The sequence below is a fragment of the Mesoplodon bidens genome (genome assembly GCF_964165515.1).
Source record: "Mesoplodon bidens genome assembly, chromosome: 2".
NCBI classification, from domain to species: Eukaryota; Metazoa; Chordata; class Mammalia; order Artiodactyla; family Ziphiidae; genus Mesoplodon; species Mesoplodon bidens.
Genome location: NC_138177.1, coordinates 164,076,050 through 164,103,401, shown reverse-complemented (window position 1 = coordinate 164,103,401; position 27,352 = coordinate 164,076,050). Strand labels below are relative to the sequence as shown.

At 42.1% G+C, this 27,352-nt stretch overlaps 1 protein-coding gene across 1 annotated transcript; it reads right to left on the bottom strand.

The window, feature by feature from the left end:
• Window positions 1–25,639, bottom strand: SRSF4 (serine and arginine rich splicing factor 4). Its single transcript, XM_081223948.1, has 6 exons — window positions 25,418–25,639; window positions 9,727–9,869; window positions 8,721–8,833; window positions 5,621–5,835; window positions 1,743–1,832; window positions 1–1,498 (listed from the first exon to the last, which is right to left on the bottom strand). Exons 1-6 carry the CDS (start codon window positions 25,522–25,524, stop codon window positions 667–669), a joined length of 1,500 nt encoding a protein of 499 aa, XP_081080074.1. The 5' UTR covers window positions 25,525–25,639; the 3' UTR covers window positions 1–666.
• Window positions 25,640–27,352: the final 1,713 nt, after the last annotated feature.

Genomic DNA, 27,352 nt, shown 5'->3' with positions numbered 1-27,352 from the left:
TTTTGTCAAGCAAAAATAGTCTTTATTCAAATTTAATGGAAACAGGGGTCACTATACTTTGCAAGACGGGGAAAAATAAAATTAAAAAAAATTCTTTTCTTTTCTTTTTTAATATAAAACAATATAATCACAATACCAGAATATGGAACTCTACAGTTTATTTCCTATGGGTTACTGCAGGTATCAATTTTCCTCGACTGTGCTATTCACAACTTTGTTAAGTCCAAAAATATGAAACCAAAGTGGTAGGAAACTTAAGACTTAGCACTTTCACTAAATGGCATACATCAAAGAGCATCAATTCAAGGGCAAAATGGTTGAACTCACCATACCTACCTATGTCATCATTCCAGCCTTAAAGCCATCCAGGTACTGAGCTCCCTGTAGGAAAGGCCAGGCCTCAAAGCCAAGGCATTTTGGATATTCTACTGTGGGCCATGAGTAAAGGGGGTTTTCAAAGAGAAGACTGCTTTCAGTCGAGCAGGAAGGCCTGACGCCAGGAGGCTTTACGGAGAGGAAGCGCTTAGACTTAACAATTGTAGACACACCATTAGGGGAGTTAAAAATGTACAGCAGTGACATATGTTCTACTTCAATCACTTGTGCTACGGCTACCAAACATGTACAAAAGACTTCTTGGGTAGTTCCAGCTGTGGTCGTAGCCAGTTAGGACCTTGAGTGGGACCTAGATCTAGACCGGGAGGGCGATCTGGACGCAGACCTGGATCTAGACTTGGACCGGGATCGGGTTTTTGACGCGGACTTTGATCTGGAGCGTGATTCTGACGGGAGGTTTGGTTTTGATTTGGAATTGGACCTCGACCTGGACCGGGTCTCCTGATTGGCGCCAGCATCCTCACTCTCCCCTCGGCCTTCCCTCTGGCCAGACTCGGACTTGGCGTGTTCCCGCTCCTTCGAGCCTGAGCGGGATCGCGATCTGGACTGGGAGCGGTCGGCATCTTCCTTCTTCTTCTTCTTGCTGCTGCCCGACTTGCTGTCTCGCTTGCTGCCTCGTTTTCTGCTCCTCTCGCTCTTGCTGCGGCTGCGGCTACGGCTGCGGCTGCGGCTCTCCTCCCTGCTTCTCTTCCTCCCCTTCCTCTTGTCCTTGCTTTTGCTGCGGCTGCGGCTGCGACTGCCTCCTTTGCTGCGGCTGCGGCTGCGGCTCTTGCGCAGGCTCTTCTCCTGGCTCCGGCTCTTCTCCTTGCTTCTGCTTCTGCTCACGCTGCCCCGCTTCTCCTGTGCGCCCCTCTCCTGACTGCGGCTTCTACTTTTGCTCTTGCTTTTCTGCCTGCTGGGGCTGCGGCTCTTGGACTTGCCGGTGCTGTCGCTGTTCTGGACCTTCTCCTCGGCCTGGTCCTTGCTCTTGCTGTGGCGCTTGTCGGCGCTGCGGCTGCGGCTGCGGCTCTGGTCCTTGCTGGGGCTCCGGCTCTTGTCCTTCTTGCTGCGGCTGCGGCTCTGGCTGCGGCTGCGGCTCTTGCTCCGGGAACGGGAGCCTGACCTGGGGAGACACGGGGATGGCGAAGCCGCATGTGACTTAGTACTTTCAGGCTGCTCATGAGAAGAACAGACTAAAGCTGTGTGTGGAGCTGTGCCCCACAATACAAAGCCCAGCTTGTGCTGGCCAAGGACGGCTTTCTGAACCCCCGAGACTCCAGTCCGGAGCTGGGAATCCTGGGAACACCATTAACACCAAAGTGGGAAACGGTGCATGTGGGCCCTGCGTGAATACCAGGAAGACCTACCTGGATCGGGATCTACTCTTAGAATGACTGCTTTTGCTGCTGCCGCTTCGGCTTCTGCTCTTACGAGAATGTCTGCTTCGAGAGCGAGATCTAGGGGAGAAAGTTTTTTTGTTTTTAATACTTGCTGACAAAACGTTGGCTGAAAAGAGTCAATTCAGACATCCTTTCTATCAAAAAATATGCACGGCCCTGGCTGTGTCCAGGCACAAAGTTGAAAGAGAACTCTCTCCCGTGCCCTGGGCCCAGAGATCCAGTCACCCGCCAACACTCCACCTGGATGGCCTGCCTGAACTCGTAGTGCCTCCGTTCCTGAACCCACTGCCCCCCAGACCTGCTCTTCTTGCTGGGTTCCTTATTCCCACCGACGCCGCTATTATTCACCAGTTCCTCACACGAGGAACCACAGCCACCCTCGACCGCCCTCTCTGCCTCGCCCTCTCCTGCACTGCTGATTCTCCTCTCAACCTTCTCTAGTTCACCCACCTCGGCTGCCCCCAAGCAAGCCACCACCACTCTCCCTGGTACTGCAGCAGCCCCCTAACCAGCCTTCCTGCATACGCTTTTGCCCTTCACTTATTTATTCAACTGAGACCAGAGAGCTGTTTTAAAAATACAGCAGACTCTTGAACAACATGGGTCTGAACTGCCCGGGGCCACTTACACACGGGGTTTTTTCAATAGATACGCACTACAGTAGTACCTCACGATCTGTGGTTGGCTGAATCCACAGGTGTGGGCACTGCAGATGTGAAGGGCTGGTGCCCCAACCCCGCTTGTTCAAGGGTCAACTGTACCCTCCAAGATTAAAGAGTCTCTAATAAGCCGAGAGACTGTGGACTCCGTCGTTTCCTACCAAAAGCAACCAGGGCTCCTTGGGGAAAATGACCAATTCCAGGTGCAGGGCAGGAAAGGCAAAGACGGAACCTCTCATCATGATGGAAAGAGACTTTCAAAGATTCCTGGGCACTATCATCTATGAAAGAACTCTTGCTCAGAATGTTTAATCTGTATCTCAGTCACACCTCTCTAGACCTAACTTCCAGTTTATAGAAGCTCAGGGGATAAAGTACAACAATACAAAGGGGAAACACAAATTCAGAATGTGGGACAGTATTAAAAAAAAAAAAAGCTAAGAAAAGTAATTATCATGGGGTGGGGTGGGGGGATGAGGCGGGGGACTGCTTCAGACTGAAGAGACCCAATAACCCCTTGCAATACATGACTGGATGGATCCTGGCCAGGAGAAAACATAGCTCTAAGGACAGCCATGAACAACTGGGGAAATCTGAATATGGCCTAGACACTAGATGACTTTATGGGATCACTGTTAATGTTCTTAGGTTGGAAGACAGAATTGTGCTTATCCTCATTCTTGGAGATACACGCTGAAGTATTTGGGGTGAAGTGTCACTCTCCACAACCTCCCTTCAAATGCTACATTTATTTATGTATAGGGCGTGTCTAAAAATATACAGAGAGAAAGGCAGAATTTTAGTAACTGTTGAAGCTATAAGGAGAGCATATGAGTGTTTATGAACTATTCCTTCAACATTTTATGTTTGAAAATACTGCAATAAAAAATTTGGGGAAATATTTAGTAAAGCACAGTCACACAAAAATCAAACAAAACCAAAAGACAGAGAAGCCAACCTGAAGGGCTCCCAATGACCAAAGACAGAACAATTTGAGCAAAAACAAACTGACTGCAATGGATCAAACATTAAACATGCAAAGATCCAAGAATTCATTCAAAATAATACTAAACAAGCAACCTTACCACCACCTTTGGGTGTTGCTGGGCACATTCAATATACTGGAAATTGGTAAATAAAGGTATCAACTTTTATTTTGCATTTCTTATAAAAAATTTATTTTAGGGTGGTAGCAAAAGGGTGGAAGAGGGAAATCATCCTTCATAGAACTACAGCCTTTAAATGCACAAAGAACAGAAAACTAGAAAGTCAGAATGTTACAACCACAGCTGAATGGCTCGAGGTAATGATTATGAGCAGATGTTAATAATTCCACTGTTAGGTGGAATGCTGGTGCAGAAGTGTATAATGGACGGCTCACATGGGTGCATGTTATCATCATTCAAAGTGGGACATCAGACACCACACAAGTGCTGCAACAAGAAGTACAAAGCACCTGCTAAAATACTGGCCTTACTCTAAATGCCCACAAGACCTAACTATGACTCTATAGGAAATATGAGGGACAGGATAAAGGGATGTGTTAAACATCACCAGAAGAGCACAATCTGCAAAGTCTCAACTATGGAAAAATCTTCAAAACAGAAAACCATTTCTTCCACAACTAAATGGATGGAAAATAAAAAGAGGGTGAAGGAGGAATGCAGCCATGAGTAAAAGTAGAATTAAGACACATGTCATCTCATTGCAATGTGTACACCTAGTTGGGATTCTAATATGAACAAACCAACTACAAAAATACATACATATTTGAGGTAATTGGGGAAAGTTGAATACACAGATGTGTTGCTGTGGTATGGCCTCATGATTTTATTTAAAAGGTTAGGGCTTCCCTGGTGGCGCAGTGGTTAAGAATCCACCTGCCAATGCAGGGAACATGGGTTCGAGCCCTGGTCTGGGAAGATCCCACATGCTGCGGAGCAACTAAGCCAGTGTTCCACAACTACTGAGCCTGTGCTCTAGAGCCCATGAGCCACAACTACTGAGCCCGCATGCTTCAACTACCGAAGCCCACGCGCCTAGAGCCTGTGCTCCGCAATAGGAGAAGGCACCAAAATGAGAAGCCCGTGCACCGCAATGAAGAGTAACCCCTGTATGACACAACTAAAGAAAGCCCAGGCACAGCAACGAAGACCCAATGCAGCCAAAAATCAATCAATCAATTTATAAGATAAATAAATAAATAAATTTATAAAATAAATAAATAAAAGGTTAGAGATACCCACTTAATAGGCAGAATGACAGGATTTCTAAATTTGCCTTCAAACAATGAAGCAGGAGGGGGTGATGAAATAGACTGGCAAAATAAAAGATACTGAAGCTGGATGGGTGATAAGTATAAGGGGACTCAAGGTTCATATTTTCTCTAATGCTTTTTGTTTTCCATAATAAAGAGTTAAAAAACAAAACAACAAAACCTGAAAAGCTTAGACTAATGACTTCCCGCTACTCTTAAACCCTTAACCTGGCCTGTGGCTCAGCAAGATCTTGCTCTTCTCTGCCTCATCTCAAGCCACGCTCCCCTGCTTCCCCCTTCCCCACAACAGGGCCTTCAAAATACGCTGCTCTCTCTGCTAAAAAGCCTCTATCCCCCCTCTCTGCCCACCATGTCCAACTCATCCTTTAGGTCTCAGCTTCTATGACATGTCCTTAGGGAAGCCTCTGCCAGCTCTCCGGACGAGTTGGGCCGCGTACTTTCCCTTTGACGTACTTATCACAATGGTAATTATTTGCTCAATGCCCGTCTTCTCCACTAGATTGAGTTTCATGAGGGCACGGACCATGTGTGTCTTGTTCACAAATGCCAGGCCCATCTGCAGAACGGCCACCAAATAAGACAAAGTCTCCACTCCTGAGCAGCTGGAGTATCTGGGAGAGTAACAAGGGGTGAGCGGTCATGTTCACTCCCAGGAATGGTATGATTTAGGGGACCCAAGAAGAAATGTGAGAGAAGGTCACTGATACCTGCATCAGAGAAAGGACTTTACTTCTATTTGTACTCATGACAAAAGAGTTCAAGAGTTTTACAAATAAATGTTCAGTTCAAAGTTCTGAGTAACTGGACCAGACGGAACCATGGTACTGAGACTTCAACAGAAGAATGAAAATGGATTATCTATGTGCTCATTAATGAATTTATAGCAAGTGCCAACACATCAGTAGTACCTTGAGTGACTCCGGCTCCTGGAGTAGGACCGGCGTCGTCTAGAACCGGGCTTGTCTTCAACTAATCTGATTTTTCTGCCATTGACTTCAGTTCCATCTAACTTTTCCAAAGCTCTTTTCATATCAGAGTAAGACACAAATTCAATCACCCCTTCATTCTTGCGTCCCTTGTGAGCATCTGCATAGGTCACTTCTCCCGCCTGACGCATATAATCCTAAAGAAAACCAAAATCCCCCAATAGGTTAAGACACATTTTGTGAAAATATCTAACACAATCATCATAATGAAAGTTTTCCCTTTCCTTTAGGAAGAAATGCTAGCCTTCCTCAGAACGAAGTTGACTCTTAAGTATTTCCAACTACACACCGACCATTTACTGAGGTTCTCTGAAGTGTTAGGCATTAGGTGGGTGGTAGAGATGATAAATAAATAATTTAACTGTTTCTTTAAATAGTTTTGTTTGAATATAAAATTTTTTAGTTAACTATCATTTCCCAAATTTTATAGTGGCAAGTTGTTTACAGAAGCTTTAGAAGCTCAAGTTACTACATTTAACTCAGGTCTTTTGCATTTCATCATAAATCCTTATTGAAAACATGTATAGCTGTGGATAAATATCTAAGGTAAAAGGTAAACAAATTCAAAAATGGATTACGAAAGACAAGAAGACAACAGAAGAATATTTTCCAGCTCTGGCTTCGAAGTGGAATGACCACCCATGTCCCTTCACTATTGTAAGCCTCTTAGATCCTCATTCTCTTTGAGGACTTAATATAACCCAATGAGAGAATACAACTAACATGGCAGATAAATACTGAAGTGATATATAAATAAGAGAAGATGTGATTAGTGTTTAAAAAGAAAATGAAATCTGGGGTCTTGTGGCCAATTTCCCCATGTTTGTTTATATGTAATATATACTCAATAATAAACATTTGTGAAATGAATACATGAATATTCAATAGCAGTTCATTTTTGTTATTGCTTTCCTCTCCCTATTTTGCAAAGTTACAAACACCGACTATACGCCATTTGATACTATTCCTCTACTCACTGCATCATAAAATGTTTACATGTCTTAACATACATTACATTCTTCATAATTAGTGTGTCCAATACTTTTTCTGAGGACTTCCCAATTGCTGGGACTTCTGGGTTTTATATGTAGTTCTTGGCCATTATTCATAATCTAGCAATGACCGTCTTCATGCAAAAATTTCTTTACTTCAGCTGAATTATTTGCAGGAATGGGGGCTCTGGGGAAAAGGCAGGGAGCCCATATAATTTATCATCCAAACTGGGATACATCTAAGAGTAAAGGAAGATGCTATTAAGTTATGCCACACCTGGGACTGTCCTGGGCAAGAAGAGATATTGCCATACTTCCAAATTAATAATAATGGCTGCTAACATATTGAATGTTCATTGGATGATAGGTAGGATTTAATTAATTTAGTCCTATTTATAGCCACACGAGGTAGATACAATCATTATCCCTATTCTACAGGAAAGTGAAATACAAGAGATACTAAGCAAACTGCTCAAGGTCGTTCAGGTAGTAAGTGAAGGAGCTGGGGTCTGAACATAAGCAGCCAGACTTCAGGACCTAAGTTCTTAGCACCACCCACACCGTGGGTAAAACGACCAATTCTCAATGCCACTACTCTACAAATTTCAACTCAATGCCACCACTGGGTATTATGAATTTACACATTTAAAAAAACTAACAACATACCACCTTACATTAGTTTTATTTTTGCATTTCCGTGATTAATAGCTAGCATTTGTGCCTGGAACCATTCTAGGCTTTTTATATAAAAATGCATTCATTTCTCACAATAACTCTGAGTAGAAATGAATATTTCTCCCATTTTATAGTTGAGGAATATGAAGTGTAAGAGGAAAGTAAGTTGCTGAAGTAAAGTAACTGATAAGTGGCAGAGCTGGGATTCCATCCAGGCAGGTGGGCTCCAAAGTCCTGCTCTGAAGGCTCCCTTGACTTCCTAGGAAATTGGCTCGAATACTCCCCTCTCCTGAGAGGGAAACTGCCAAAGACACAGAAGTATAAAACTAACTGAGGACGTTGGCTAGGCTCCATTTTAACCCCAAGTTTGAAAGCCTTTCTAGTTTCTACCCATAATGTTCAATCCTTAACTCTCAGAATACTGGAGTCATTCCTGCAGAGAGGACAGTCTTGTTGGCAGACACTCAGTAAGGGCCTGCTGTAATACTGACAACCAACACAGTGTACTAGAAAAAATACCAGCATATGTTTTAGTCTCAGCTCTTCTGCTAAGACCAACTGTGAGAATTAACGTTTTCTGGATCTTATCTTTGTTCGCTAAAGACTGTTGAGAGCACATTAAAAAAAGAAAAAAAAAAGATGTAAAAGTGCTTTGGTAAGTTACTACTTTTTGCTGAACCTAAACATACTCACTCATTTTGCTAGAGATGACTTGTTTAATGATGGACTAAAAATGAGAAGCGAGGTAGGAAACTCTGAGTAACCTTTACATTTGCCCTCCTAAGACCATCCAGGTTAAGGCACGCTCAATAAGGTTCTTTCCCTCTTGAGATTAAAAACCAACACCATTTTCAAAAAACGAGCTGTGATCAGTACACTGCATGGCCAGTACACCACTGGACTGTACTTTTTGACATGAAAACTCTTTCAGGACAAATATTCAATGAAAAACAAATCTCAGAAAAGAACGTGGGTCAGACAGTCATTTTCACCAATGAGGCTCTACAATGGAAGCTGACACAAACTTGCATATTACAACTAATACTGCAGGAAACCGCTGGCTGCAATTTTTTCTTTTATTAGGGAGAAACTACACTCTTATCTCTCTGTAACATTCTCTACAGAGGAAAATTTCACATAACATAGGTTGTCCTTAGCATGCTGGCCCCATAACATCCAGTAGCAGTGAGATTCCAGTGTCTTTTGTGTTCCTATGGAAACTTTAATTGGAAAATCTCCAAATGCTTTGGGAAAGTTTTCTCTGTGTGCCCTGCGCCTGCATAAAATAATCTCTTTCCTTAACTCAACTTTAACTCCTGCCCAGCTGTAACCCAGAAGGTTAACAGGGCCCAAACCTTTAGGTCTTGCCAGCTGCACCGACTTGACAAATTCTCCACAATAAGTCTGTATTCTGTGCGGGTAGGAGGGCCATATTTATCTCGGCCACTTCTTCTATAACCATATCCACCTTTGGAAGGTTCAAATAGATGAGATTACTTCAGTGGAGGAAAAAGAAAAAATGATACAGCACATATTCCCCTTAAATATACCATCTACCCCCACCCCAAACAGTATATATTTTAACTCTATCCCCACCCTTAATTCTAATCTAGATTTAAAAAAGAGCAATCAGCTAACATGAAAATTTAATTTAATTTACAAAGTTGTAAGTATGTATATTCATTAATATTTATATTTAAAATTAACATGCATAAATTAAAAACTATCAACAATTTAACAATTTAGAAATAACTAACCAAATTACTAAATCAGTTACTGGTGTTACTCACAGTGATTAAAATTTTTGTGAACATTTTATATGAAAAAAAGATTTTCAGGCACCTATTTCAGTTTAATCTCATCTGTGTCTAACCCTTGGGATCCTCACCACCCAGGTCTAATGGGGAAAGGTTGCGGTCGTCACATGGCTTCCTGTTTTTGGTCAGCCAAGGGCCACAATGGTTCAAAGAGCCACGCATGGAAAGGTAACCCAAGGTCAGCAAATGGAACAGGCAGTCATCTTAGCCTCAAAGGATTCTTTTAATTAAAACATTGAGGTCTTTGTTAAATCTATGTTAAACAATTGCATTACAGAGAAAAAAAACAACAACACAAACACACATCATTAAACATAATTATAAAGTATTAAAACAAGAAATTTATGTCATTAATTTAATTACAATTAAACATTATTAAAGATGTTTATTTGCAATTTTACATTTAAAAAGATACATAAATTTATAAAACAAATGGCTTAAATATCAATACATTTCAATGTAACATTAATGAATTAATTACTTTAAAAATTAACATTTAATAACAGAGGCATGTCACTGATACAAATGCCCTTTAAATGCTTACTGCGTCCAGAACCGTAACTGCCATCTCGTCGCGGGCCGCGGGCATGCTCAACAATTACTCGCTCACCACAAAGGTCTTTGCCATTCAGTTCATAAACAGCATCATCTGCATCTCGCAGATCATCAAACTCCACAAACCCATATCTAGAAGAAAGCAAACAAAATCCTGGTTGGCACCATTCTGACACCCAGCTTCACTAACATTCAAGAGAAAGCAATGAGGTTCATGCTTAGCAAAGGTTAGGTGGGTTTTGCAAACTACGATCAGCTTTCTCTTCCTTTTAGCAGAAACCACTCAGCTTTGTGCCCACGGGCACTGCAAGAGGGCAGGGAGACTTCTGAAGGCTGACTCCTGTCTTTCTAATAGGAGGCTGGCTAAATATACAGAGACCACTTCTTCTGTTCCCCAAGTAGCTGGTGGCAACTGCAAAGACCTCCACAGGGATGCTTGGTATAAGGTATTAAAATACATAATTCTACAAGATTGAGTATTTGCTCTTTCAAGTCACATAAAAACTCATTTTTTTTTTTAGCTTTAGCCCCAAAATGGTATCTTAGAGAACAATTAGACCTACATTTAGGCACTGTGTCTTAACTGTTAAATCATGTTTGGAATAACAAACCAGGTTTTAAAAAAAAAAAAAAAAAAAAGAAATCACAGTACCTTGACTCTCTTCAGTGAAAGAAAATTTTTTTTTTTAAATTTCCCATTTCTCTACCTAAACAAATAAGTCACAAGTGAATTAACTATCCTAGAAACTACCAGTGAAAAAAATTTGGAGCTATTCTCTTCCTCATGATATTCCAAATTCATTTCCATGAGATTTTAGGTAGGCTGGAATTCTCTAAAATCTATAAACACCTGTGCAAACTTCTTTTACACAGTAGTGCTAGGAATTTCCCAGCAAACAGGTTTGGTGGTTTAACATATATCCAAAAGAAAACAACCCCCTACCCCAATCCTATTAATGCCTGCTGAAGAGTACAACTTATAAAACGAAAAGGCAAAATCTGTAAGATATTTATAAGCAAGGTTAAACAAATGCCCTATCAACTGTTATCAAGAAACTTTTAGTTTGCTCTGATGTGGCTGTGAAAAGTCTAGCTTTGTGAGCACTGCCTATACCTAAAAACCAAAACCATCTTAATCACACAAGTTAGAAGCAACATCTTTAAACTCTAACAGAGCTATGTATATAGGCAGATACTGACTACAGTTTCCCTCCGGGTTTACACCTACTAGAGCTAAAAACAGGTTACAAGACTTGCCAGAAGTTCATCCAGCCTGACCAAAATTATTCCCGTTTCTTTAGCATGTAATGCTGTACTCAGCAACATGTTAAGTGAGAGAACTCAGAATTGAGGAATTCTTCCTTTACTAAAGATTAAAGAGTTTCTATCAAACAAGAGTCTCTCAAGGTGACAATGTACAGCTAAAAACTTTGGAGGGTTCTTTATGCTGAAATGTCTGAGTGGCATTCAAATTTTAAGAGGCACTGAATCTCAACTCCATTAAAGAAAAGTAACACAGAAACACCCAGTGTTTAATGGGAAATGTTCTGCAATAACACAATTCAGAAGACAACTGGCTCAACTTATGGGTTATGAAATCTTTAAAACATGGTTTCACACTTCCATAAGCTGGAATTGACGAGCAGCGTAATAAGAATGATTTTGACCATGACTGTCATATTTGACAAAGTAAAGCCTCTCCAAATCAATACCTTCCTATGTTAAAAAGTGCTTTATGATCATTAAAAATCTTTAATAGATAAAATATATTGCAGCTACTTTTTTCTTTCCTAAATAGAGTGAGTCATCAGGAAAGCTATACTATCATTTTTAGAGACAAAATAAATAAAAAAGAGCTAATAAAAAAAATCAAATCTAACTACTTATCCTTTGGTTTATTCCTAAATAGATCATAAAATACCTCCTGCCCCCAAGAGTACCTTCCTTAATTTAGTTGTCAAGACTGGTTACAGGTCTGCTTTGTCCACTTGCCCAGATGCCAAGTATAGAGGGATGAGAGAAAACATCCAACAAGGGCATGATAAAATGGCCTCTACGCCCCTCTAAGAGCTCACACTGGCTCGGCACCATTAAGTGCCCCTAACTCATCTGATGTGATGTCATAAGGACAACGCTGACTCCTGAGGATTAAATAAAGAAGTCACAGAACACCCCATTTTCTTCAACAAGCAAGTTACTTAGCCACATGTTGGGGATATCCTAGTAACTTATTAAAACAGCTGACTTAAGATCAAATTTATTTCACAGAAAAATCTTGGCTACTACTCTGTGAAAAGCCACAAAATCTATTTGGAACATTTTAATGTCAAAGTCCAGTCCAAGGATTAAATCAGGAACCTGTCACTTCTCTCTGTCACTGACATGCTGGGTGGGCCTGGAAGACTAAACCAAATATACTCCTGCACCATAAACCATACCTGACAGGATTCCTGTTCTGAGAGCAAAGTAAAGACCAGATCAGTGTGTGGTTGCTTCTACCACATCACTGTTTATTTAGATCAGTTTTACTGCAAGAATTACTTCACTCGGTAAGTAACTGGAGTAATTGGTAAGTAAGTGGAGTGAACGGGTTCCCCAAATAAGGCAGGAAGACTACCTAGCAACAATAAAATGGTACTTAATATTTATTAAGTAATCTCTATGCACTAAACAATGTTATCTTATTTAATGACCACAATACCCAAGAGCCAGGTACTGTTATCTGTTTTACAGATGAGGAAACTGAGGCACATCGCATTAAACAATGTGCATAATAAAACAGCAAAGCTGACATTCAAAGCCTGTGGCATGACTCCAGAACTCTACCTAAGACTGGAGCAGCAGGAACTGGCCTGGGTTCTAGTCCTGGTTCTGCAATAAACCAACTCTGAAAAGCACATTTAAATCATTTTATTTCTCTGGATCCTAGTTTATCCGTGAAATGAGGGAGCTATCCTACATATCTCTGAGGTTTCTCCTAACAGCAAAAGTATGACAGTTAAAATGAAAATTAGTCCTCCTCTGGCTTAACAATGGGATAAAATTTTAGTTTTATTTAAATAGTTTAACTGTCTCTGAATTAAATTCTAGTGCCTTTAAGAAAGCAAAGCTCTTCCTGGTAACATGGGAGAATCTTTCTAAATCGATCTTAACATCCCTTTGTGCTTTGTAGCAAAAAACGTGAAAGTAATCTCCTCTCCCAAAAAGTACTCTCCTTTTGAATCATTTGTCAAAGGAGGGATATAAAATATACGCATTCATGTGTGCACACACTATGTGTCGGCATGTGTGTATTTATGTAGACATATCTCTGGTGTGACCTGTAGATAAGCCTTACAAACATAACCCAGCAGATAAATTTCTCAATTCTAGCTGCAGACACCCCTCCTCTTCTCTATTAAAAACCACCATCTTTCAGTAATTCTAGTATGAGAATGAAGAAGATGAAGGAATTCAGGAGAACGAATCTACGACAAATTAATAAATCCCTCTAAGGTAGGGACTGATAAAAACCAAACCAAACCAAAACCCCACCAATATGCCTCCTCTGGCTTGACTCCCAGATGTTTTATCTTTCGACCTTTCTCTCTACACCTATGTGAAAGAACAAAAAGCATGGCCTAACTATTAAATGTAAATTTTTTAAATTAAAAGAAAAACTCCTTTCTTCAATGTTTCTCTGCTATTGCCTTTTCCCACTCTTTTCCTCTAGATCACATTTAATCCCAACAAATTTAGTCAAAAAATGATGGCCGAGGAATCACTGCCATTTTCTAAGAAAAGTGGGCACCATGATTCTTACCAACTATAGATAGGTATTCTGGGTACCACAAACAAAAGCCACGTTGAATTACGTGGGCTGCTCTAAACTTTAGTCCATTCTTATACCACTGCCAATGTGCTGGTCTTCCTCATTCAACAGCTGATGTACTGCTCAGACTATCAGTCAGAACTCTGAAATGCTAGAACTGGAATGACATGTTTTTAAAACTAAAGTACTCCAAGACTTCAATTTTCAAAATGTTAATCACACTTTTTCACCCAAGAAAAATTACCACCTGAGGTTGTGTTGTTGCTGAATAGTCTTCCCCTGATCTAATAACCTACACCAATGGTCCCAGATACCACGCTGTATGTCCTACTGAAGAGGCTGGGGAGTCCATCTCACCCCTCCAGAAATGGCTTAGGGCCACCTCCGTCTTCCAAACATCCTCACTGAGCAGGGCATGACTAAGGGGGTGCGCGCCACCAGCTGACTGACGGGGAGTGGGGACGAGGAGCGAGGGAAAGCAAGCCTCCATGCGTGTGCCTGCTGTCACCCGCCAGAGCTGCTTACCGCCGGGGCACGCCTTGGATGTTCTCTCTATAAGAAAAATTTGCCCCTTTCCACGGTGGATCTCTGCTCACCTTTGTCCTAAAACTGTGCCACATGCTTTTCTTTGTATGTGGACATGACAGTCCTCAGCCAACCATCAGCAGGATGTGAGTTTTGTTTTCCCAATGTGGTGAGCCATTCCCACATTCACTCATTTTCCTTGCAAGAACCGAACCTCTCCATGGCTGGTCAGGATTAGGGATGTTGCTGTAGCCAAGGAAAAATTTTCATCTGTTGAAGTTAACCCATGGGGTGGCTTGAACCCTGAAACTAGGGTCAACAGCAATGTACTTTAAGGGCAGAGCCCTTAAATCTACCCTGAAAGAAACGGCATTCAGTGAACAGGAATCAAACAGCTCTCTTTCAAAGCACTCAGTGTTGATCCTATGCTTCAGCCAGCTTGTGTTATGAGGTGAAAAGAGGGCACACTAATAGGATAGTAATAAAAAATGGAAGTTCTCGCTCTCTGCATAAAGTGCTTGGAAAACTGCAGAAAGACACTTCTGCAACCAACTCTCTAGTGCTCAGGTGAGGCCAACTCAGAGAAAGCTTGTGAGTGACAAGCAGGTAAGTGCCCCCAATTCCAAAGGTCTGCAAAATTCCAGGGAAGCAGTGGTCAGGCCCTCAAAGTAGAATTAACCAATGTCACATTCACTGCTCTGAGTCACTGATTATGGTTGCAATTTGACTATCCCAGTAAGCGAGGGTTGTTTATAACCCACCACTAGGAGCTCCTACCACAGGAAGTGGGTTCCTGAGATCCTTTTTATCCTGAGACAGGAAGGAGGCTGCTCTGGGCATTCCGGCCTCCCTCTCTTTAGCCTCAGAGGAGGGAGGGCCATCACGGCCACCCGTGGAAGGTGGATGACTTACCCGTGCTCACTGAGTGGCAGAGCTGGGGTGCGACTTCAGGGCTCACCAGTACCCAGTCTGGGGCTCTTTTCACGTCGGCAAACTGGCAGTTCCCGCACACCAAGAGCTCTCTGCTTAGAGCTAGTGTGGATTCCTGGTCTGCAAACGTTGGCCACAGCTCAGTCTGCACTTGATCTTTCCCCACCTTCAAAGAAGAAAACCTACCTCATGATTCCTCTCTTCTCGGTCCCCTGACCACCTGATTCACTCCTAACAACACTGTCATTGCCTTTGGCTGTTCTTCTCTGGTTGCCCACTTAGTGCATTGCCTAGTTTTACAGTGTGCTCTTTCTGCTGGGCCCCCAGGGCGTTCTCTTCCTGTTTGATCACCTTCCTTCGTTCAAGAACATGGCTATTTTTACTTAGTCAACTCGTCTCTTTAAATGTAGTGGGGAAAGTCAGCTGCTTTATCATTCTTTTGCTCAGAGGTCTATACTGACGCCTAAAGATCTTTGTTGATGCCATTCTCTAAACCTGGAATGCCTTGATTATGCAAGGTGAATCACAGCAATCATCTTCCATAGACTTGAGAATTCTCTTTCATGAAGTCTCAGAAACTTGCCGGACTCTAAGCATTTTAGCACTGTCTTTAGCATTAGCACTTCTATTCAATTTTATGTTTTACATTATAATGTTTTGGTGACCTTTCAAGCCTTGTTCTTTTTCCTTTGTGCTTATCCTCTCATTTGATTATGAGCTCTTTAATATTAACAAAGGCTAATATTTAGAACAGTGCCTGGCACACAGTAAATAATTCATCTATAACATTTCATTAATTCCTCATATCATATGCGAAGAATGCACTACTACTACTACTACTATTACTCCCATTTTACAATGAGAAAAATGAGACTGGGAGAGGCTAAGCAACTGGCTTGTAGTCAAGGAGCTCCTAAGCGGTATAATAGCTGGATTAGAACCCAGGTCCATCTGACTCCAAAACCCAAGCTCTTAACCACAAGGTCACAGTGCCTTTGTAAAGGCAGCTGTTTCTTTTCTCCCACAGTCCTGAGCACAATCCTTTCAAATTCAACAAATGCTGCTGCTTGACTTGATAATCTAACCTTAGATAAGCCAGGCTGTATTAATGTTTTTTTGATACAGCTGGGTCAATTCTCCAGAGGAAAAAAAGAAATTGATCTTGGGGCAGGTGAAGCACCCCTAAGCTTGGAGTATGTGACAACCAGGTTACTTTCACTCGTCTTTTGGTTCCCATTAGCCAGTGTCAGCCATCTGGTCCTTCCGAAAACATGTGTGGGTTCAGAACATAACAGACTAGAAGAATAGAGGAAAAATAAGATTATTCTGTGCAATCCCCATTCTGGAGGCCCCATATTAACCCCTGGAATCTGTCTTTGGTTTTAAGGCTCAGCAAAAATTAGACCAGCATAGAGATGATGGAAGGTTGGGCCTAGAGGTGGTAGATGTGAATGGATATTGACAGTATTATGTATTTAAGAATGCATTTAATTAGTTTTGTAAGGAATGGTGACTGGGACCAAAAAATATAAGCATGAATGGTGTGGGAAAAAAATGGATGAGAAATCAAAGAATGCTATAAAGTTCACAGACTTCCAATTATACAAAGATTATGGCAGCAACCAGAAAAGTACTTTGCAGATGACAGCCATCTATGATCTGATTTAACTCCAAACCACTATTAACAGGACTACTCTAGCCCACCAGGACTCTTTCCCTTTTCAAAATCCTTTATAATAATGTTCACAACTCTGAGATTTACTGGTAATTTCATAGATGAAGAAATGAACGCTTACAGCAGTTAAGTAAAGGCTACCCAACACCTGGGATTCTTCAACCCTAGGTCCTAACCTAAAATCAACACTCCATCACCATGTTCTACTATCTCCACACCAGTGGAAAGAAGTGGTCCACAGAGCAAACAGTTTGAGAAACACAAGCTCTAGCACAGAAAATCAGTTACATCAAATTATATGCTGTGGAAGAGAAATGCCCACATGAATATTAGCATCTTATGAGAAATATTAAATGGCAAGAAATACCATTTCTGCATCTGATGTGTACTAATACTAATAAGTTGTGAACATCCTCTAAGCTAATAGTGGAACCAAACCTGTATGTCAGTTATCAAAATCTTAACACCAGTCTAGGAAAATAGAGAAAGATAACAAATCATTAAGAAAATACCAGCCCATCTCTGAAGGAATATTCACATACTGGAGTGAGGAAAAGAGAACAGAAACAATCATTATTCTAAAAACTAAGTGATAATACAAAATTCCTTCAGAAAGCAGGAGGAAGAGGGGAATCTGTAACCAATTTCAAATCTAATCTTACTTTGTAAGTGGTCTATGGGCCTATTTGCCATTTTGTTTCAACTCTCCAAAAGCCTTTCAAAAATGAACTAAGCAAATTCACTTTTACTAGGCTGCTACCATATTTCTACCCTATAAAATGGGACTACCCGCAGGAAGCAACATACTTGCAAACAGTTTGTGGATCAAACTATCACAACCATAACCCCGCTGTCATAATGAAGTGTTTCACTGTGACCTTTTAAAGTCAACAGGGCTGCTTTCCTTAAAGGGGAGCAAACATAATCATACCTGTGTACATTTCAATTTTCTAACACTTATCCACACTAAGGGTAAGTGAAATTAAAAGGTCTCACAAGAAAAAGAGATCAACTGTTCCCTGATGACACACTAAAGCTCATGAAGACTCAATCACAAATTAAAAACAATTAAAAAAAAACTCGAGATGAAAGTCATATTGCTAATTTAGAATAAAACTCCTAGAACGTAAGATAGAATCACTGTTACTTGTAGTTAATGAAGTAAAGGTGTACACTCAGCAGACAACACTACCTGATTCCACACCAAAGCTACAAACAAAGCCAGTTTGTACTTACCTCTAAAACCACACTATAGGCAGGGTGACAGGTGTTAAAGCCTCTTAGAAATTATGCCTCTTGGGACCATCTTGGCTGTTTCCATGTCCCTCATAACCACCCCACAGTCCCTGTTTCTTTTTCTTTTTGGTTAAAGATGCCACTCCCCATGCTATTTCTTGGGGATGCCCTTCCCTTGAAAATCAGTCATTTAATTCACTTAATATTTTAGTGGATGTTTCAAATTCCTTAAACATTAATGGATCAATAGCTTCATTTCATCCACATGAAACAACTTTTCTCAAAGTCAGTTCATCTGGTCTGTGGTTCCTGACCCCCTCACCCAAGCCTCCTGCTCACCTCTTTCACTCCTGATGGCTGAATTCAAACCTCCCTCCTCCAGTTTCCCCCTCTCTAGGCCTTGGAGGTCTCTGTTCATGGAGGCCCCCATCTGGCAACCAGGAACAAGACATGGCTGGGGGCCCTGGCGGAGGGCCCTTTAAGTGGCTCTTCAGGCATCATGTGCAGTTCCAGGACCTCTAGACTTTCATCTCAACACACAGGAAAGGTCATGTAGGGCATTTCCTCAAAATACAGGCGTGCAAATCCAGGGCACAATCCATCCCTCACCTTCAGGATACTCCAAGACCAGCCCTAGCTATGACAACAGGACAGAGACTATTCACTGCATTTACTTGCACAGATCCTACCCGGGTCAGCCATCACAAAGCTGATACCACCCTTCAGCTCTGCAAAGAGTAGCCTGAGGAGAATCAGTAGCAGTCTCTGTCCGGGGCCAACGTCATAAAAAAAATAGCACCTGTCTCACTTTTGGCAGTAACTTGGCAGCTTTTTGGAAGCCTCTGCAGAGAGACTAAGGACTTCAGGCTGTGGAACCAGAACTACCTTCTCACCCTTGGAGGCAAGCCCCAAAGGATAGGAATGAATCATCTGGAAGGAAACAGCATGAGAGCAACTTTGGCTGATACCACTCATGCTCTATCTGGTATGTGAATAAGAAAGATCTTCAGTTTCCGGAGTTGTCAATAACTCATTTTGTAACCTTGGCCCTGTCATTTAATCCCCCGTGCCTCAGTTTCCCCATCAGTACAAACTGGAGACAACACTTATTTTAAAATTTCAGTGTTAGCTTACAAACTTATAAATACCACCCCCAATAGTATTCTCTCAGATGCCTGGAGCACCTTTCTTCCGAGGATCTCAAAATACAATTTGTGGGCTTCCCTGGTGGCGCAGTGGTTGAGCGTCTGCCTGCCGATGCAGGGGAGACGGGTTCATGGCCTGGTCCGGGAGGATTCCGCTTGCCGCAGAGCAGCTGGGCCCGTGGGCCATGGCCGCTGAGCCTGCGCGTCGGAGCCTGTGCTCCGCAACGGGAGAGGCCACAGCAGTGAGAGGCCCGCGTACCGCAAAAAAAAAAAAAAAAAAAAAAAAAAAAGAATACAATTTGCTGTTTAGGTTACTTGTAAGTATCCAAAAATACCGGGAACCCAAACCACATTTTATCTAGTCTACATCCTGTGCCTACCTTTTAAGAAGGGAAAAATACTTCACGTGGCCCTTTTATTCATGATACATCAACAAGGAAAGGAGGAGCAAGCTATTAAACTGAGGAATAGGGATATAAAATGACTTGGCCAAGTAATTACAGACGATGTTTATTCTTATCATAAACTGACTGGGAAACCAGGAACAAGGAGTGGAAGTCTCAAGCCAGGGCAGTTTAAGGTGGTAACATTTGGTCAAACTGCAGCATGGTATGGTTTCTTGGCAATGACTTTTCAAAATGAAAGAAATTCAAAAATTACCTATGGCTTAAGAAAAAAAGTAACATACCTAATATATTTTGGGGGGAGGTATGTTGACCTCAGCAAGAGACTTCAGTACAAAAACAACTTGGTCACATTTGTAAGTTACATTCGATACTATGAAAACAATGACAGAATGCTACTTAATCCATAGCCCTGTTTCTCATGATTTCTTATTTGTTTAAGAAAAAGTTCTTGGTTAAAACACCTGAAACCATTTCACCTGTTAAATTAGCAAAGACTCTAAACAGCACGGCCGGCTCAGTGCTGATGAGGCTGCCATGATGGGCGTGCTCGTGCACTGCTGGTATAAGTGTAACTGGCACAGCTTTGCAGGACAGTTATTTGGCTACACGCATCAAGAGCTTTCAAAGTGTTCACTCCTACTGTGACACATGAATTTTACTTCATAGAATCCGTCCTAAGGAATGATTAAAATGCAAACAAAGTTTTTTGCACGTGATATCCATCACAAGATTATACAGAACAGCAAGAACTGAAAGACAGCCTAGGAGGAATGGTTGGGTAAATCATGATATAGCCATACAATGGATTTTATGCAGCCCTAAATGATGTTTATGAGGAAGATTTTAATGTAACAGAAAAAATATGAGAAAAATTAAGCAGAAAAAGTGGGACACAAAATTGCACATAAGACCTTGTCTATGTTAAAAGGATTCTTAATGATACCTCTTTTCTACTTTCTGCTGTTGGTATTGTCTAAATTATCTACAATGCACCTGTATTTATTTTCTAATCAGTCAAAAAGTTATTTTCTAAAAAAAGTTCTTGAACCTGTTATGCTTGGTAGGCTACACAGATAAGGCTTAAAAGCTGCAAGACAACTTCCTAATATATATTTTTAGACATTCTAATTAAAAAGTCATAATATTAAAAAATTATGATCAAGAGTAGTTGAGAATTCAGAAAAATAGGAACTCTTAAATACAGCAGGTGAAAATAGAAACAAATACCATGGAAACCAAAAGGCAGCAAAAGCTAAAAATGTGTACACTCAGCTCTCCATATCCTGGGTTGGTTGAACCCGTAGGTGTGGAGGGACGACTATGGGCCTTGGGCATCCGTAGACTTGGGTATCTGCAGTGGGTCCTGGAACCAATCCTGTGAATATACTGAGGGACAACTATATACACTCTGACTCCAAAGTCCATTTTCAGGAATCTGCCCTAAGACTTACATAAAGGATATTTGCCACAGCGTTATATATGTGTAAAATAGTGGAAAACCAAAGACAACCGCAATGTCTTGCAACATGGTTTTGCTTATGTACATTAAATAGTATTTATATGTAGGAATACTATGTAGCCCTTAAGAATTAGGTTGTGGGAGATCAGGCTGTTAGGTAGAAGGACAAAAGGATCAGGCTGTTAGGTAGAAGCTGGTTACAAAACAGAACGTAGAGTATGAATCCAATGTGAAAAAGGGAGGCGGGGAGGCTTAAGAAGTGCATGCACCTGTGTGTGGAAAAAAGACAAAGTCTCAAAGTGCAGATACTGTCATCTTTAATTTTTTGTCCTCTATATTTAAAAAATATGTACAATAAATATGTAAAATTTTTATAATCAGAAATAAATACATACTATTTTGAAATGTTATACAGATTAAGTATGGGCTTTTTTCTTTTTTCTTTTTGGCCACATCATGCAGCTTGCAGGATTTTAGTTCCCTGACCCGGGATTGAACCCGGGTCCTCAGCAGTGAAAGCACAGAGTCCTAACCACTGGACTGCCAGGGAATTCCCAAGAATGGGCTTTTAATACTAAACTACCAGTTCAATTAACCAGAAACCAATAACCTGGAACATCAATTATATTTTCCTTATTGCCTCTTTAAAAGACAAGAAGAAAAACAAGCTCTCATCAAGGATTCAGTCAAAAGAGAAAATCCCTTTGTAGGTTCTGGGGTTGGCAGAGATTCATCCCAGTATCTCAGGCCTAACAGTGCCTACAGTGCTCAGGGACAAACAGAACAACAACCTGACTCACTGAAAGCCGTAACATATTTAAAAAATTAACTACGGGGTATCTCCTACTTGAAGAAATTTAAAACAGAGGGTGAAAACAAGAAACTTCTTGGTAATACTTAGATATCATGAAAATCCAACTACACAGACCAGGACATCCCTGAAAATTCTGGCTGTTCACAATTTCACTGTCTGTAATATGAAACAAAGGTTCTGAAATTTATAGTCAAGTTTCCCTGGAGAGCTTTAATTAACACATTTAACCAACTAAAACAAAAAACCAAATCCAAAACCCCCCCCAAACCCTCAATGGTTTGGGGGTTTACCTGTCCAGCTACTAGGTAAAAATAATCTTAGGATGTGATATGTTTCATTCATTAACTAAAATATGGGAAAATTAAAATATAAAGACCTGAGACCAAAACCACAATATTTTGTGGCAAAAGAAAGTACTGTACTTAAAGAAAAAACTCTACATTTTACATGAAAAAAGTGATTTACTAATAAAAAAGAAAGCTCACAGAATTCACAAATAATCAAAGACAGCAAAAGTTACCACAGAGTTGGAAGGCTATAAACAGCTGCTAATATTGTTGCTTCCTTGACCCCTGGCCCACCGTGGCTCTTGCTGGCGTTAGTGTGGCACATACAAATGGAGGAGACCAGAGGGGATCTGGAGTGGCCTATGTTGTCGTGGGAGATTTACGTCATGCTCGTGGTCCCAAACTAAACCATCTTTCCAGGAGTTCTCTAAAACTAAGGCAATCTAGATGAGGATTACCTGGTACAATAAAAGCAGGCAATACGTTACTGCATACATCTCCCTTCTCCTAATCCCAAGAGGGGATTAGGTCTCCTTTGGAGAGCTCATCTGCTGCCTGATTTGGTCAACTTTCTATTATACCACTGCTTTATGCCTACTTCATTAATTCAGAACTTTACCTACAACCCTTCAGCTCAACATAGCTACTGTCTACTGATAAATCTCACTTCTACAAATTTGAACTCTTCAGCAATTCTTCAAAGCCCTAACCATCCAAAATCTTTTGAGTTTCAGTTACTAATAATCACAATCCAGATACGTTGAAAAGGCTTCTCAAGGGGCTCTACTATCCTTCGTACGTTTCCAGGACTATAAGCTGACACATGTTGCTGAACTATGCCATCCTTTCAAACTCCTCTGTGCTACCGCCATCTAATCCAGTCAATTGCTTGAAATACATCTATATACCATTGGCCCTTTGTTCAGAAGTCATTTTCCTCTGCAATGATTCCTGAATGCTACCAGGAGGTGCACCTGTTTGGTGACTGTCACACCTGCCTTCAAATCCCTAAAATGACTTCCCATTCTTCATTCCCTTGACTTGCAATCACAGATTTCATGCATATCATGGTTTAGCAGCACAACTGTAGAAATGAATAGTTCCCCAAGAGACCCGTGTATTTAGGGTCCTGGAAGGATCGATCGATTCTTCCTCTTAGATCACCATTTCTCAGGTTGCTCAATTATTCCCTCCGGAGCATTTGAACTCCTCTCCATGATTTTGAATGTTTAGTGTAAAATCTTACAGTTGTTGTTTCTGATTTATGTTGTTAAACTTCTAGATCATTCATGAGACCCAATCCAAGCTAGACTGTTTATTGTATCTCAAAATTCTTCCTTATTCTACCATCACCAGTTATGACATACACTATGCCCAGACACTTCAAGCCCCAGTCAATCCACACTTCAAAGCCTCTTTCAGACAAACCATTCCAAGTTTCACTTCCTGAGTTTAAATTGAGAGCAAGCATTGCTTAACTCAAAGTGTATAACCACAAGCACTTAATCCACTCAAGGGCAGAACTGGTTTTCTGCCTCCTCCCTTCATTTAGCACAGTAGAGGCATCTTGTCGGTTATCAACATATTTGTTCCATTAATTAGCTTTCCTATTAACAACAACAGCATTTCCTGCTCACTATCACTTGAGTAACCTTAGAGAACAGACCTCACCAAATACGCTTCGTGTTACTAAACACTTAAGCTAAGATGTCTCCTTATGATCAAGGTCAAATCCCTTTGATTATAGCTACCATGTACAGCTATGAGCCAAATGCTTTACAACTATTATCTCTAATCTTCCTTTTCCTGGTGGATGAGGAAACTCAGAATCAGAGAAGTAACTTGCCCATAGGTAGTAAGGGGTGAAGCTACGATTTGACCCAGGCCTGTCTGCTTTCAAAACCCATGCTTTCCCCACAAAATTTACTCTGTCAACTTAATTGGGCTCTGAAGAAAACTGGGAGTTTGAACTTGATTGTTCAGACATATGATATGTATCACAAGAACAACCCCCCGCCCACTTTATCTAGTATGTTTAAGAACTGAAAGCTCTATCGTACAAAATGAGTAACTTCCTAAACCTACTCTAAAAGAAATCAGTATTCGTAATAAACACTTGATGGACATTTTCCTTAGTAAGAAGGTGATCCTTCCTAACAATAAACTTGAAATGACTTGTTAAAATTTTAAACCCAGCCAACAGTTTGAGTACATTGTAGCTTCCAATTTTTCTCAAATGTTTAACTTACTTATCTTTCATAACTTCTCAAGTGTTAGTTGCTAGTATTACATTGGGGGGTAAACTCTAGCCATATCAGACCTGTTGCAAAGTAGATCTTAAAAAAAAAAAAAAAGCCAAGAGTTCTTCTAACAGCCAAGGTTTAGTACCCTAAAATGCTTCCCCCACTCCTTTTATTTTTTTATATCCATGGCTTTGAAGTCCTACCTAACATTTCCCGGTTCTCAGTTTTCCTCGTTGAATATCTTCTCCAGGGTTGACTCCTCATGCTTTCCCTGAAACTTGTAGCCCCTGCGGGCCCTGCTCTACCAAAGTAGATTAGGAATACAAGTAACAGACCATACCCGGGTGGGTAGTAAGTTAGCAATTTCCTAACTGTAGGTCTCCGTCTACATCAACTAGTTGACTAGTCACGGTGGCCACTATTCTCTAACAAATTCTACAACGACAAAACAATTTTTTGGCAAGTTGGAGAACGGAAACCCCAGCATGGAAACTCTGTACGCAGTCTTGAAGATAGCAGGCTAAGACTTTAATTTACCCTTGTAGAGGGAACGGTGAAGGCTTTCAGCACCGCAAGCCGATACTTTCGAAACCGTCCCTAGACTACTCAAACTAGAGTCTCCCGCCCAAAAAAGTGTAGCACATGGCAAGTCTAAAAAGGGCGTCCCTTCAGAGCTCCCGTCCCCGGGAGAGATGCGTTGTGACCATCTGATCCATTAGACTGGGGAAGAGGTGAGAAGGGAGGAGGAAATCTGTTTGTTTCCAGCAGCCCTCAGAGCGGGAAAGGTCTGTCTCTACTGAAGATGAACCAGGCTCCGGCTCCAGCGCCTGGGAAGGAAAAACCCAGGCCTCCCCGGAGCCCTGGAACTGTGCCCTCCCTCCCGAAGCCCCAACCCCACTCAGGTTTTCCTTCTCCCCGTCCCACTCAGAGCCTCACCATCGCTCCCATTATCCCTCCACCACCCCCACCCGCGCAGGCGCAGTGGGAACCGGGGCCTACCCGCGCCCCCGAGGCGCCGCGACTATGGCGGAGCCGGAGCAGGCCGGCAGCTCCGCGCGGGGTAGGCATCCCACTCCCGTCCCCGCGGCCTCCCCGCCACCGCCGGGGCCCCGTCCCCACCCGGCAGGCCCCTCTTCCGTCCTCCTCACCCGTTCTTCAGATCCACCTCCAGGATCTTCCCGTAGCCCTTAAAGAAGCGCTCCACATCGCGCTCCCGGGCCTGGTAGCTCAGGCGGCCGATGTACACCCGTGGCATCCCGGCAACAGCTTCGGCGGCGGCGGCTTGGCCCGGCCCCAGCCCCCCTAGGCGGCGGCCGGCGAAGCGAAAGCGCGGCGACGGCGGCGGCGGCGGCGGCAACGGGCGGGCGGCGGGACGGACGCAGCCGAACCCGGCGACGTACGCGAGCACGCAGCTCACGAGCACGCGCCTCCAGCCTCCCCCGCCCTTCCCGCGAGAGGAGGGTAACAGGAGGGAGCGCGCGTTCGCTTCCCGCCTGGCCGGGGCTTGCCCGGGGGCGCGCCGGCGCGGGGCGGGGCCAGGTGATCGACAGGCGGCGCGGGCGGTGCGGGGGCCTTCAGTCCCCGGGCACGTTCTCTCGCGAGCTTGGCGCGCAGCGCCTGCGCCGCCCTCCGTAGCCCGTTGGCTTTCCCCCTTCTCCCCTTCCCCCCGGAAGTGTCCGCACCTCCCCCATAGCTCTTCGAATATTTCTGCTTTTGTCCTTTGATCCAGGCAGGAGTGGTTTCGACTTTAGAGTAGATTTGGAATTAAACCTGGCTTCTAACTATCTAAGTATCTGACCTTGGTGTCGTTACGCGCCTCCCTTTTGAGCTTCGTTTGTCTTCTCTGTAAAAGGGGGAGAGTAATTCCAGCCTTCCAGCGTTGTTTTGAGAATTATAGGCGTACTGTCCCCAGCACATCTTAAGTGCCTAATAAAGTAACGCCAATATTACTTTAAAAATAGGATGACTTGCTTCAGTGGAAGCGGTGTGGAAAGTGGAGAAGGCTGGAACTTTGGAGCTAGATTAGGCTTGGCACTGGCTAAATTAACTAGACCAACTTAACCTATTTTCTTTTAAATCTCTTTTCTAACTTGTAAAATTAGAATAATTTATCCCATCTCAATGGACTACAGGGTAACTAAAGGTATATGTGGAAGGGTTTGGAACAGTATCTGGAACATGGTAGGAGCTCAATAAATATTGGTTCCCTTCTCACTAACCCAGTTTACCTGGAACCACAAAGGAGTTTTGTTTCTTTGCTGTTTTTACTTTAAAAGTTATATGTTGAAGCGAAAGAGAGGCATGGACATAAATACACTACCAAACGTAAGGTAGATAGCTAGTGGGAAGCAGTCGCATAGCACAGGGAGATCAGCTCGGTGCTTTGTGACCGCCTGGAGGGGTGGGATAGGGAGGGTGGGTGGGATAGGGAGGGTGGGTGGGAGACGCAAGAGGGAGGGGATATGGGAACATATGTATATGTATAACTGATTAATTTTGTTATAAAGCAGAAACTAACACACCATTGTTAAGCAATTATACTCCAATAAAGATGTAAAAAAAATTATATGTTGAACGGATAATTCATTAACTGGTTTAAATGATATACAGTGAAACGTCTTCCCATCTCTGTCCTCTGGCGGCCTAGAGGCAGACAATATAATCTGTTTCTTAAATGTCCTTTCAGAGGTTTTACACAGGTAAAGCAAATGGTGGTGTACTATACATACAGTTCTGCACTCAGTATAATTTGAAAATCATTCCATTAGAGTACAAAAAGAGCTTCCTCAGGACTATTTTATGGCTCATAATATGCCATTTTATACACAGTAATTTCTTTAATCAGTGCCCTAGGAAAGGACGTTGAGATAGATGGAAACCTTTTAACAGCTTCACTAACTTTGTATATATACATATATGTAGGATCTATTCCTAGAAGTAGGATAGTTGGGTCAAAGGACGTTGAGATAGATTGAAACCTTTTGTTATAACAGCTTCAGTGAGTAACTTTGTATATATACATATATGTAGGATCTATTCCTAGAAGTATAATAGTTGGGTCAAAGGGTGTGGGCAAACATAGT

Excerpts from the sequence above, each read along its gene's own strand:
- SRSF4 (XM_081223948.1), bottom strand. The coding sequence starts at position 25,524 with ATGCCACGGGTGTACATCGGCCGCCTGAGCTACCAGGCCCGGGAGCGC. Across the intron at positions 8,834-9,726 it reads CAGTTACGGTTCTGGACGCA|GTGGATATGGTTATAGAAGA; the intron begins GTAAGCATTTAA and ends AACCTTCCAAAG. Across the intron at positions 1,499-1,742 it reads AAGAGTAGATCCCGATCCAG|GTCAGGCTCCCGTTCCCGGA; the intron begins GTAGGTCTTCCT and ends GTGTCTCCCCAG.